Below are 14,365 nucleotides of genomic sequence, written 5' to 3' on the forward strand. Positions count from 1 at the left end.
TGTGCCACAATTTGGTAAGCAGGAAAGACTTATCTGGGCCTGTTCTTCAAGTGTCATTTCTTATGTCCCATTAACTTTAGTAAGCATAAGGCATGAATGGAATGTAGAATCTGGACTTTACATTAAAATAAAGCTGCTTCTGAAATAATCTTTCAGTTTGAATGCTTTGGTATGATGACAATAATCACTTCAGGATGCATGCTAGCAAAAATATCTCCACACTTCAAGCAGTACAAGGTACTTAGCAAATCCACATGATTTTGCTAGACAGAGTCATCCAGAAGCATGTTGCATATGAATACAATAGTTTCTTTCTAAAGGAAAAAAATGTCTTTCCCTTGCTGCCTCTCATTTAGGCCTGGGATTAGAGAAACACAGTACATTCCTTAAACAGCATGAATCTCCCTTTTGTAAATGAAAAGTAGAGTGTGTTCATGGCCAGATTTTTTTGGCCATCTCAATGTGTGAAATTAGAGATTGCAATTAGTGGAATCAAATTGAACAAATCACTTTTAACTCCTTGGTGCTGAGGTCACAGTGAACCATCCATTACCAAGAATGGATGCACTCTGAAAGCCCTGTTTAAAAGGATTAGATACTTAGGATGATTAAGAACCTCAGTATCTTGTGCAGTAATCAAGACTGAAAGTGTGAAAATTAAAAGATGCTTTGGTTTTCTCTATTTTTCTGTGGGTGGGCAACTAGAGAGCTGAGTGTTGGACTCAGCTGAAAAACCTTCAAGTTGCTGCAAATTTGTGTATGAAAATAAGATTTTGCCCACAGACAGAAGGAAAAATCCCCCATCTTTTATGAACTCACTGCATCAATTCTCATCACTTGCTGCAGTAATTATAATACATTAAAATATCAGAATGCATTTTCTTTCCAAAGCACTTGTCACAACAATATTTTCTAACTCATTACTCTGCCTTCACTACCATTTTCTTAGTGCATGATTTTTGAGTATAATACAACTCTCCTTGCTCAGGTAAAGCTTTAGTTTCCTTTTCTTTGAATTAACTCCATGTGCATTGACTTCCCCCTGTTTAAATTAAACATTTTAAGTACTTCTAGATATTTAAAATCAATATATCTACCCCTTGGTTTTGCTTAAAAAGACAAATATTTAAAATGCATTAAGACTTGGCTTCAGGCTTCTTTCTTTGTGTTTCTGTAAATGCTAAAGCTGAAGAAAAAAAGAACACTTAAGGCAAGGAGAGGCAGAGAATCCTCCATTGTCTGATAAGTCAACCAAACAAGAAGAATGAATTCAGTTACAGAAAAGGATAAAATGCAAGGCAAGGCAAAGCAAACAGAAAGCTAACACAAATGCTTTTAAACCCAGATCTTAGGAAAACAAAATTAACTTTCACTTAGTTCAGGGACATAAATGAAATGACTGTGTGTGCTGACTCTTTGTTTGTAATAAGGTATTTAATACGGCAGGTTTTAAAATGAAAGCTTTCCCATTGATAACACATATCAAATGGTCCTTTCTCATGGAAGGAGAGCCATTGAAGGTAAAGAAATCCTTCAGTGGCAGTTGGAGTTTCCAGCTGTTACTGTAAAGAATTCAGCAGTACTTGCTTAACGCTAAAGCATTAGTTTAGTACTAGATGTTGCACTGGGCAGATTAGTGTTTGAGCAGCTGGCCATATTCTAATTACTGATATTCAAGCAGTAAAATACTTGTACTTCAAGATATCACTGTGGTCCAGATGGTTCTTTAAAAAAAAAAAAGATCTGACTGTTAATTATAGTGAAATATACACTAATATATTGCCCTCAGACTTCCATGAGAATTCAGAGACTTTGTCTCAGCAGTGGTTGATTGTGTGGGAATGCATAATGTGCATTAGTATTTAGGGATTTAATTAGCAAAGCTGACTCTAAGCACAGGACTCTTTGACTAGAACACCTCTTTAGAAACACCCTAGTAGATATTACAGAATTTGCTTTTCTACACATTCTGTGTCTGACTCAGATGCCGGTATCCTATGGACTTCCACAGCATGGTGCCTGGGGAGATAGGTAGTGCTGTCAGCTTTAATTGTTATGGGAAATTATTCCAGAGTTAAAAGAATATCCTGTCAGAAGTATCTGTGGGATTCCTACTCCTCCCTGACTTTGTCTTACTCCTTTAATTTGTCTTAATGTAGTTTCTGGAGAAATATTTTTGCCTTTTTGGAGAGGACAAAAAGGGGAGCATCTGACCATCTCCAGTTCTGCTTGCTGTACTTTATGAAATGCCTATAGGACTCTGACTGGTTTCTGTTCAAATGTGAAATACTTACAATACTGAAAAAGGTGGGAGTCATGAAAAACATCAACCACAACTAATAGAATTTGGTGGAGCAGATAGTTTTCGAATTCTCGAATAGTCTGCAGTTGATTAGTGGGGCCAGTTATAAAGTTTTGAAATTACATTTTACAGGGGTGGCAACCTCAGTGGCATCTCCCCTGCAAATGGGACAATATTGGAAAGTCTTTTCAAAGGCACAGTTCACTGCATTTCTTCATGTTTCACAGACAGAACAGAAAACCATTATTTGTTGTCTTTCACTAGCTTCCAAACCTCCATACCTTTCAGGGTAGGTGGTTAAAGCTCTTTGGATGAGAAACTTAGAGACAAGTTTGTCCAAGTGTTAGTCTCAGGAATGTAATTGGAATTGATTCAAAGTCTGCCAGGAAATCAAATAATCACAAGTCAAATCAGAGCTACCCACTGTGGTCCCTAAGCACAGACAGCACAGAACACTGATTTTACTTAACAGGCACCCACTGATGTCTGCTGAAGGCTGTACTGGACTGGTTTGGTCAAAAACATTCATCAGACTAGTTCTAACACTTTGTATATTTTAACCATTTATTGCTTCATTTTAAAATTTATGTAGTGTGAGCTGTGTATGAGTCCTTGGTATGACCTGAGTTATACTCCAGAATACCTTTAGTAATTGTGAAAGTGTTTTTAATTTGACTTAATTTATGCATTTAAAAGAAGTCTTCTTTTTATTCTTAAATTTAGTAACTAGTAGAAATTTAGGCTTAATTTCTTTTGAACTTACATTAGAAGATCAAATAGAAATATAGCTGTGAATTACCTGATCAATGAGTTCAATCCAAAGATAGACCATCACTAGGTGGAATGAGTACCTGCAGTCAGACTGCAGATGAACATTCTATATTCCATTGCAAAATCATTTATTAAGACTTAACCCACTTAAAGGCATGGAAAAAATTAACCAGCCAACTAATAAATAAACTCTTGCCTGATTTTTAATTCTTCAGGAAAAAAATAGATTTTCAAAACCAACTTCTTTATGTACCTTCAGTAATACTGTCTGCCTAGTACAATTTTTCTGGATTTCTAATTACTTCCTGAGTATTACCACAACCTAAAAAGTTAATTATTTTAACAACAAACAAAGTACTTTTTATATATATATGTATATATGCCTATCACTAAGCTTATCAATGGCAATGTCTGATGTGAGGCAGTCTCAACAACCTAGGGATAAAATGGGAAGCCTTTCAGCATCCAATTACAGAATCACAGAGTATTCTGAGTTGGATGGGACCCAGAAGGATCATCGAGTGCAGCTCTTAAGTGAATGACCCATATGGGGATCAAACCCACAATCTTGGCATTATCAGCACCATGCTCTGACCAAATGAGCTCCTCCTTTCCTTTCCCCAAACTGTATCACTAGGTCATATTAAGTCACAGCCCTGCCTCTCATGCTTGCACTATCACACCTGGAGCAATCCTACCATTGCTACTGCAACTAAAATGATGCTGAGGTTCAGCAGTTTACAAGATGCTCCTCATGAGCTATGGGCTAATAACTGCTCCTAAGTACTCTCTTAGCCTCTCTAAGTCCTGGATAAGGCATTGATCTTATGATCCAGGGGAGGTTAATCTATCAGCAGGGAGTCATCATACTTATGGTGAAGGTGGTTTAAACTAATGAGTGTCCTCTTGTAAATTGGGTCAATTTTCCTCCACGTGCCTCTTTTTAATCTGTATTTTTTAATTAGCTAGTTTATAAGGTGGCCATAAAGCCAATTGCATAAACACTACAAACAGGTGAAGGAAACTGCATGGTTTGAATGAGTAGCTAGAGCTGTAGGGAAAGAAACCAAAAAAGGGTATCTGAAACTGAAATTATATCCTAAATTTCAAGGTGTCCCATATGTGCAGCTGATGTATAATGAGTTGTTAAATATCAGTTCCTTTTGCTCCTGTGATCATAAACTAGATACAAAAATATCCACAGTAGTCTTGACCAAAGATCCTACCCAACAGGTGTTCTGTTCTTGCCAGTGGCCAAAAGTGGATTCAAAGGAACATAAGAATAGGGCAAGAGTGTAGTATTTCTGCATTTAAATGTCCCAGCTGCAGACAACTTCTAGTTAATGAAAATTCCTCAGCCCAGTGTGAGTCCATTGTATTTATTCACTTCTGATGCATTTATCGTCATGATAATATGCAATGTCCTATGAAGATCACCAAATTTTGGAGCATCAAAAACATTGAGTGATGGAGTTCAGAGTTTTAAGTGCTTGTTCTATGTAGAACCACTTTTTTATCTTTTTTTTTGGTTTGGTTTTTTTTTTTTTTTTTGTTTTGAAGCCAATTCTTCTACATTTATATGAATACTAATTCTTGCTCTGTTTACCTTGTCTGTTTGCACATAATTTTATAGATATTTAACCTTGTTTTGCTCCGTTCTTTTTCTCATAGACTTGTCAATCTTAAACTGCAGATTTAGAAACAGCATGTTAATACCATAAACTTTTTGTATACTACTTCAACAAAGCAACATCTTGGTATGGCTTTCCATAATGCATATCAGGAAAATCCAGTTTTGGAGCTCAGTGGATCACTGTAGGTGCATGCAAACCCACCCATGTATGGTTTTTGCATGAGGTCTGAGAGAGAGGGGAGTAGCTGGTGCATCCCTGCATCTCCTCCCACTCTGGAATTAGGGGTGAGATGAGTATGTGCTTTGACTTTGGAACTGGGAGAGATTCCAAGATTACTTACCCTCAATATAATCAATTTACCCTTATTATAGTGTGCTCATCTAAATTACTGTCCCCATTTTTCAAATTCACATAGAAGGCTGCAGTTGATGGTAGAGTACCTAGTGACGTTTTCACTAGGTGACCTTAACTAGGCTTGGACTTGTTTGTCTTGTTTTTTTTCCCTTTTTCATTAAATTCAGGTTTGGGATGCTTAGATAGCTTTGAAAATCTGGCTGTGAGGGAGTAATGTAGAAAGCCTCTATTCAGGCTACAAGTAGCTATTGTGAGGCTTGGAGCTTACAAGAGGCAAATTTCCTTGTAATGGAAAACCAGAATGAGATACTGTTGAACTCACATTGTATAGGATGTTGTGTGTGGGAAAATAAGTAAGGGTAGAGGTAATCCGGCTTAGAGATGATCCCAGACTTGAATCCTTCAATATAAACATCTTCAAACCTTGAGGCTTCCTAGTCTAGCTATGGACAAAAATACTGTGTCTCAGGCCTGTCTCTAAATTACTGCCAGACAGTAATTGTTAATATAATTTTTGGAAAGGTTGAGATTTCTGTTATACAAAGAATGTGTTCTGTAGAAAGAAAGTTTGTTTTAAATGGCATAATGGGGGAAACAAAATCTTCATTATTTAACTGAAACAGCTTATATTCCATGTAAGAGCAGGAAACAGTATAGTTTGTCTTGCTAAGGATTGTTTGTTGAGTGAAGTTTAAATGTCAACTGAAGGTTTTGGTGCTTTTTTTAATCATACTGCTTGAATAGGTGGTTATTAAAAAGCTTTTTTTCTCAAGAGGTGTCACGAGTACCATGAATTCCATAACCAAACAAAACTATGGATTTTTTTTTTACACCATCGGGTGAATCAATGCCGAGGAAGCAAAAGAGACAGAGCTGTTACAATTTAATTTTTTTGAGAGAACTTACCTAAAATGTTGGTGACAGAACAAGTAGTTTTTCCAGGAAAAAGGGAAGTGCAGAGAGACTTGCAACGCATTAGCACATCAGTGCAGCATTTTAACATTTGTTGAAGGTAAATTGTGTTTACCTCCCTTTGCATTTGCTAAACTACCATGAGTAAAATAGCACTTGTTATTATATTATTACTTCTTGTCTTGTCATTAGCTTCAGATTGCAAATGTTGGACACCATGAATCAGGGTAATATAATGGCTCATGAACCACTATATGAAGAAATAAATAAGTGTTATGATCTAGTACTGACTGAGGTCTTATTTTGCTTCTCTGCAGTACACTGAAGTATCCCTTCCCAAACTGATCTTCTATCATGCTGTTATTACAATGCAATAAATACCATGTGAATCATTTCATGCTAACCACATCTTCAAAACTGAAGGAACTAGTAGTAAATAACATTGCTTCATTTATTCACTTGGATTTTGCCCATATTTCAGCCTTCCCTGCACATTTTTCAGGACCTCTCCAGCAACTGAATTTTACCAGTAAGCATTGCTGGAAAATTGTATATTGTAGAGGTCTGTGTAGACATGGAAACCAATGTTGGTCCAATAAACAGATGAACACAGATGAGCCTGAGAGAGCAGCAGACACTTCATCACCTTCTATCTCAAATATTTGCTTTATAGTTCGTGGTGTGGGAATACAGGCAGGTGATGCTGCAGAGCAGCCACTGCTGCTCATCCCTCTGCTGGAGTGGTGGGTTGGAATCCATGCTGGGTTGCAGTAGATCCTCAGCTGTAAAGGTGTATCAGGGGTTCCATACTGGGAGGAGAAAGAGCAGGAACATTTCTTCAGGAAGCTTTTGACCTGTACACACCTTTGGGTGCTTCAGAGTTGATAATATGTTTTACTTCATGCAAGGCATCATTAATTTCACCATTTACCATTGCTACAGCTTCACCATTCAATACAGTGAGGTAAATATTTTTTTCGGATGGTATGTTGACACAGGATTTATACAGAGCTCTGAAAAATCATACTATAACTTTACAGTAGAAACAATTAATCAAGCTTGTAGACACTGGGGCATGTACTTCATGTGCCCTGAGCAGATTCTGCCCTGTGTTGTGATATTAACTACAAAATATTTTCCCCTTGCTGTAGCCTATTTTTAAAGCAGTAATGCTGCAAGACACATGATCCAGAAAGGAAATTACTTAATTTTTTATATTTCCTTCTTCCTATTATTCTAAGACCATCAAAGACATATTCAAGACCTCTTTTAAGTATAGTTTTGATAGTCATTAGTGTCTTGATCTTGCTAGGTTCTAAACTTTCTGGTCTGATCCTTTAGTTACCCTTAACTATTGAAGTTAACACAACTGTTCATATGCCTAAGTGCTTTGTTGAATAATGGCCAGCATCCTCAGAAGCTTGTAGGAACAATCCCCCCAGCATGCAAAGAAAAACAAAAAACTTGTGGTCAGTCACAAAAAACTACAGTAGTTTGCTATATGAAATATCAGCTCTACCAAAATATAATAAATTTAAAGGTTCAACTGCACACAGAACAAATTATTTTAATAATTTTCTTACTCAATAGTTTCACAGATATTTCATCCTCCTTATGGCACTCAGTTTGAAGAAAGGTTACCTTTGAATGAAGACAGCAGGTTTACATATGGCTCATTATCTTCCAAGCTTTGATAACAACTCCTTTTGACATACAGTTAGCATTTTAATTATATGTATATGTTTTGGAGAGTGTCAGTTTGTTGAGGTATCTAGACAAAAAATAGAGAATATACTTTTTTTTTTTTACTGAAATACTCATTTCACAGCTGCCAGTTATTTGTATTAAATTAGTAATTTTATGCTAGCAGGTAAAGGTTTTCATATGTCTTATTTTATAATACTATATGTCTTATTTTATAATATTTACTTTTTTGCCTTCTTTTATTCTAATGGGAAAATCTGTCAGACACTGCATGTTAATTACTTTCAATCCTGTCATGTTGCAGAAATCAACTTGATGTTGCTGTGTTTATTGATGCCAGACATTTTTATTGTAATTAAACCTTAATTTGAGTTGCTGTTGTTGAACATGTCTGCTATGAAACCTTGTTTTCCAGCAAATCCCATTTGATTTTCCTTTCTAATAAGTTTTTGTAATTTGGTTGCCTACATAATAGTGTTGTCACAGTTGGTATTAATTGGCATTTTTGTACCAAATAGTAGAGAACCATATCAGAATGATATACAAGAGCTGAAATACCTTTTCAGCACACACTGTTATAATTTTCACTGCTTGATAGGGGTGGAACAGAGGTATGGAGTCATGAAGTGCTTTGCCAAAAGACCTTGAGCAAACCAGTGGCAGAACTAGCTCCAGTTCCCAAAACAGTCTGCTGCAATTTTCTTGCTGTGGATCACAGGATACAAAGACATAAATACCTCTTAGATCTGTTTTCCTGCTTTCCTGGAGTGACAGTAGCTCCACAGTGGTGGTGCTGGGCTGCATGAACAAATTACACTGCTGTTACCTGTTACGCCCATGCAATGCCAGTTTTTCAGCTACAGACCTTCAGTTCCTTATGATAGTCAATTTGGCACCCTCCTGGAACAGTAACTGCAGTATAAAGGAGAAAAAAGTATTTGAGGCAGAGAATGTAGCTGTCTGCTGTAGCATGGTAAAAAAAAAGAAACCACATTAGATGAAATTATTCATATGGCTGGCAGTAATGGATTTGTACAAAACAGAAGCATGGAAGAAGCTGACAAAGATGAGAAAAAGAAAGCATCTTCACAATTTAGTTTATTTTAAATAGACTGTAGAATCATTTAAACCAGGAATTCCATCTAGGAGAAGTCGCAGAGTTGCCTGGAGTTTTGCTGGATTATTTTTCTGAATGGTACTTGGAGCTTTAAATTCTGTGGGGAGATGATGACATTTAGCCCAGTAACCATTGTACAGCCCTGGCTTAGGCTATTGCAGTACTTGCCACTCATCAATTTAAGATGCTTAAATTGTGAATATGAACCTGAAATTTTCCAAGTGGCAAACAGATGTAGCTGGCATTGGCAGCAATAGAATTTTGAGCTGTTTTTACAGCTTGAAGATATAGAATAAGTGAACATTTTCCATCCAGAAAAATCTGAAATATATTTATTTGTTTTTATTAAAATGGAACTAAAGAGTTTAAGTTGGGGAGGGAGAGAAAAACACAAAAATCTGGTGGAGAACATCTTTCTAAAGATTATTGATAGAGTTCTCTGGTGATACTCATGTGAAAATAAAGGCAGATTGGGGTGAATTAAAAAAAAACCCCATCTTTAGAGCATCTCTTGATCCATACATTTCTAATTAGATATGTAAGATTTCTGTCCAACAAAGTTAGCTGCATACTCTTGTTGAAAAAAAGAGCTAAGCATATATGGAATTTTAAGAACATGATCATGTGGTGTTTATATAGAAGTTTTTTCTTAAGTCTAGAAACTCATTCTATACCTTAGAAAATTTACTTTAAAAATCATACTTAAAGTAATTAACATCAGCTATTAGTTATTTGAAAAGATTAGTTATGTGCATTTGTCTTACAGATCTAAAAGTCTTTAGCTTGGGCATCTGGAGATAATTTCCATGTCAGTATCATTAAGTGATTTTTAGAGTAATTGTCCTGGATTGCCTTTTTTTTTTTTCTCTTTACGTAAATTTAAACTAAAAATAAGTATTTGAATAAGCTCTTTGGTGTTCTTACTTAAGTGGCTATTTTGTTGACTAATTTCACAAGCTTAGAGCTGCTCAAATGAGTGCTAGTACTTATTATGTCCTTCAAGTTCAGTGTTTCTATACAAATATTTTGAGTTCTGGGAAATATGAATGCTTGCTCTTTGGGCAAGCATCACTGTTTCTAGTGTCAAATGGTAGACATTCTAACCATGAGAACAATGAAGTTAAAAAGCTTTATAAAAGACTCCTAATTGAAAATTTAGAATCAAGAAAACTCCAGTTATTCAGAAGAAAATTGATACTGTGACATCTGAAATACCAGGGAAGCAGACTGGAGTCTGGCAGTTTCTTGACAGTGTTTTGTACTTATTTTAGAAGGGATAGCAGAGTTTTCTGATCAAACTGTCCAAAATCAGTCCCATTAGGTAATGAATATTCTGTTCATATTAACCACTCAAATGACTTTTTGGAAACATATGTGGCTGTGGGCTCAGTGTATTAACCTCAGCTGAGCTTAGTCCAGAACCCTTGGCTCTGGTGGCAGTGGCTGACATTCAGCTGGATGCAGCTTGAGCAGCTTATCCAGTACCTATCCCATTTACAGCACAAGCTGATAGATTTTTTTTAAACCTATTTCTAATTTTCTATATTCTTCTTTAACCTATTTCTATTTCCTTCAAATAGAGAAGTTATCAGAAACCACAGGTGTTTTCAAATGGGTTGCTAACAGTTTGCTAATGCAGAAAAGAAGTAGGAAGGAAGGAAGAACTGTTTGGGAGTAGAAGCTCCTATAATGAATGGAGCTGGAGCTGCCTGAAAATAAAGAGAGGATTCCAGTGTGCCAGTAGCTGGAAATAATTGCTTTTCCCCATCCCTGGCACTGTGCAAGGCCAGGTTGTATGGGGCATTGAGCAGCCTGGTCTAGTGGGAGGTGTCCCTGCCCATGGCAGGGGTTTGGCACTGAGTGATTCTTCAAGTCTCTTCCAAAGCCATTGATGATTCTATGATTATGCCTTGAATTATATTTCTGAACAGAGGCCTAGTAAACCTCTACACCAATATATCTGAATGCTGAGCTGTTGTAAGGTCTTGATGCTTGGGATTTGTCTTTTCCCAGTTGCCCTTGTGGTGATATCCTGTAACTTACCTTAGGGATGTGTTTTACCCAGTTCTTGATTGCCGGATAATTACAGGGCTTAATTGGCTTGGATAAATGTCTTGTCAAATGAGAGTGATTTATTTATAGATGGCAAGTGAAAGGTATTACAAGCAAAAATATAAATTTTGTAGATTTGCAAAGAGCAGTCCACCCATACATATAGTTTAACATAATCATATAATGATAAAATTGTTTGGGTGAGAAGAGCCCTTAAGGATCTTCTAGCAGGTTATAGTCAATAATGGAGTGAACTGGAAGAGATGAAATCAGATAGAACCTTTTTACAAATTCCCTGTGAGTTTTTGTCTTCATCCAATAGGCACATCAAGTGGGAAAGCTTGAAGAGACAAGCAAAAGAATATACATTCCTTTATTTATTTTAAATGAGTGGGAACAATCACAAAGCAGGAAATGTATTATTTTGTAGATTTCTTTTAAAAAAAAATATTGTTTCCAATGAAATTGCAAAAATAATTAGCATACATGAAGAACAGCTGCTGCAAAATTTTATTTTAAGGGGCTATTTGAGCTAGTTTCCTACACTAGTTATTTTCTCTTTAGTTTACAATCCTTTTCCTCTGCATCCAAACTGCTCATAGCAGTCTAATGCCAGATCTGCCCTTAAGGCGTCAGAGATAATTGTTTTCCCTCCTGAAACCCACAGTCAGGCACATTAGTAACTATGTCATATTGAGCTAATTAATAATAACAGTCAGAATTTTGCATCACCTGTTTTTCTGAAATCCAGAAAAACGTCAGGAACTACTTGCACTACCTAATGATTTTTCCTTTTTTTGTCAATTCTTTATTGCTCTTTGTTTTGCTTACTTGTTGAAGCATTAGACAAAAAGCTAGGAGAGCTGGAAATAGGTTGAAAGCTGATACTGTTGATACTGCAGCAAGTTTTGTCATTGATTTAAATGGGAGTAAACGTAAGCCTTTAGTATTACTCGTAAGAGTCAAGATTAGAATTTTATTTGGACAGATACTGAACAGGTTTTATGGTGTATTTGGAAAGAAGAAAGCTCGGGGATTTACAGGCATTTTCGCATATCTTCAGGCACAGATTTCTCAAGCAGTGCCAGGCAGCAGTATTGCAATGCTCTGACAATATAAACAGTCAGGCAGTTGACACAAAGTCAGTCCCATTATTTGCAGGATGATTAGAAGTAGCACCATTGAGATTAATTTTTTTAATGCTCAATTTATTTTTTTTTAAATGTAAACAGTATGTGGTAACATATTTGAAAATACAGTTTCACTATTTTAAATTTTATCTCTGCTAGCTGATACAAGGTTTAAATTACATTTGTATATAATATTTTCTCCATTATATTAAAGATTGCTTAGGTACAAGTGAGGAATTACCAACTCTACAATACTTAAAACTCCTTCTATTTATCCAGAGAAGCCAGAAAAGTTGCAGTGGTGAAACCATACTTACAATATATGTCTTCTCCTCTCTTTTTGTATCGTTTAGATATCAGCATGAATCAATTCCAAGTCCACTGGTTACTGGAGTCCTGTGCACACAATGACACCAAAGGACTTAGGAAAGTAACAGAGATGACTTATGTAAGTCTCCACTCAGCCTTCTGCTTGACTCCAAGTAATTTCTAGGCAGCAAGAGAAAGGATGGTTCTGTAACATAACACAATATTTGTTATACCCTGTTTCACAGATCAGTAAGGATGTTTTCTTTTTTATATTTCTCTTTGGCAACAGATATAAATTATGTATTTGGACTGGTTTTGGGTTTCTTGGTTTTCGTAAAACTGCACTAGGCTAAGATATTTAATTTTTTTTGTTGTTATTCAGAAAATGAGACCGGGCAAACTTCTTAGCTAAGTACTGACATATTTCTACTGACATATTTCTAGAATATAGAATATGGAGTTTTATCTGCAATTGACAATGTAGGACTTAAGCATAGTGCAAATACTGGACAGTAATAATAGTAGTTAGTAAACCAAGTTTTCTTTTAGAGGTGCAGGTGAGTTTCACAATCCTGAGGAGAATGACAGATAAGAAAAGAAGGGCTGTAGGTGACAAATATTAGATATTAAATCTGGAAGTCGGACAGATATTACATAGGGAGAAAAGCTCCATATAAGTACATGTCAGCTCAAATATGTATTGCAGTGGTAGTACTTCATACTCAGTTTGTTGGCAATCTAGTGTCGTCTGTCTCTGTAACACATTATTTGAACAACAGGGTAATGTGATTTGTACATCAAAATTGATTTAGCGTTATGGAGAGTGGACAAAATCACAATTCACCTTTCCTCCTTGCCCTGATTCGTACTACCCCATCCATTCAGGGGAGTTAATGGCATGTAAAAGAGTAAATCAAAAGACATTATTTCTCACACAGGATGCTGTCGCTGTTGAGCAGCTAGCAGAGTAATGAAGGCACCAGTTCTCAGTGGCAAGAAGGAATGACCTTTATTGTTTTGATTTCATCACATATATAGAGTTCTCAAAAGTCACCCAGATTGGTCAGTCAGAAGCCTTCCCCCAGGCCTGATTGGCTAGGCCTGCACTGCCCAAATTCTGGGACACTGTTCCAACAACATCCAAACTTTATCTTTATTTACAAAACACAAGAAAACTTCTCATGGGAAAAACCTGTGCTAGCCACAGGATGCTGTTAGCTTGTAAGATTTACTGTTTCATGGGGTCAGCATAGCAAATATTAGAGGTGGATCTAAAAACTGACATATGTTATGATCATTCCCAATATTTCAAGATATGCACATTGGAGATAGGAGAAACTTAACATTTAAGAAGTTTATTTCCCCTAGAGGTTGGGAAGTACTGATTGGACATCTGTCCAAATGCATTGTGGGATTAATGAACTTATTTCCTTTCAATCATTTTATGGTAATTCATCCAATCTACTTCAGGAAACTCTGGTGTTTCTTTTGAGAGAGAAACTAAGTACAAGCAAAAAGATGAAGGCCAATGTGCTAAAGGTTTAGTACTGGGTATGTTTAGCTTAAGGAGGATAAAGGCTTTACGCTTTCAGTGCTGAGCATTTAGCCCTGTCATGATGCATAAAAATAGTCCTGTCACAATTTTAAAGAGACATGAAACCTGTTGGATCACTCTCCCAGCAGGTGGAGGGCAGGGAGTCAAGTCCAGTCTCAGCCCAGTCTGTATGTCCAATTGAAAATGACCTTCCAAGTGAAGGTTAGACTAATTTGCAATTAGAAAAAAAGAGGGAGTTATGCAGAAGAACATGGGAAATCAGTGATTCTGAAGGGAATTAAAGATCTAAAAGGTAGTGAAAGACTCTTGACCTTAGCCAGTAAGTTATTTTTAGAGATTTTTCCAGGATAAAAACCAACCAACCAACCATTTTTTCCATATATGATTTGTGCTAAAGCTTTCAGACTGTAATTTTCAAAAGTGCTTCAGACAGCAGTAAAGCAGGACACTTTCACTTTGCGCAAAGTTTTCTTCTCCACTCATTATCCTTAAACAGAGACTTGTGCTTTGTATTTAGCTGTGGAG

General features: G+C 36.4%; 1 protein-coding gene across 2 annotated transcripts in view; it reads left to right on the forward strand.

The window, feature by feature from the left end:
* The window catches only part of ANOS1 (anosmin 1), a 128,909-nt gene that overhangs the window by 104,087 nt on the left and 10,457 nt on the right, over positions 1-14,365 (forward strand). For both annotated transcript variants that reach the window (XM_085052476.1, XM_085052468.1), the window contains exon 10: positions 12,330-12,424. In XM_085052476.1, coding sequence (XP_084908602.1) covers positions 12,330-12,424 — 95 coding nt within the window. The remainder of the gene's footprint in view (positions 1-12,329; positions 12,425-14,365) is intronic.

This window comes from Lichenostomus cassidix, chromosome 1 (genome assembly GCF_008360975.1).
Source record: "Lichenostomus cassidix isolate B80296 chromosome 1, HeHo_3.0, whole genome shotgun sequence".
Lineage (NCBI taxonomy): Eukaryota > Metazoa > Chordata > Aves > Passeriformes > Meliphagidae > Lichenostomus > Lichenostomus cassidix.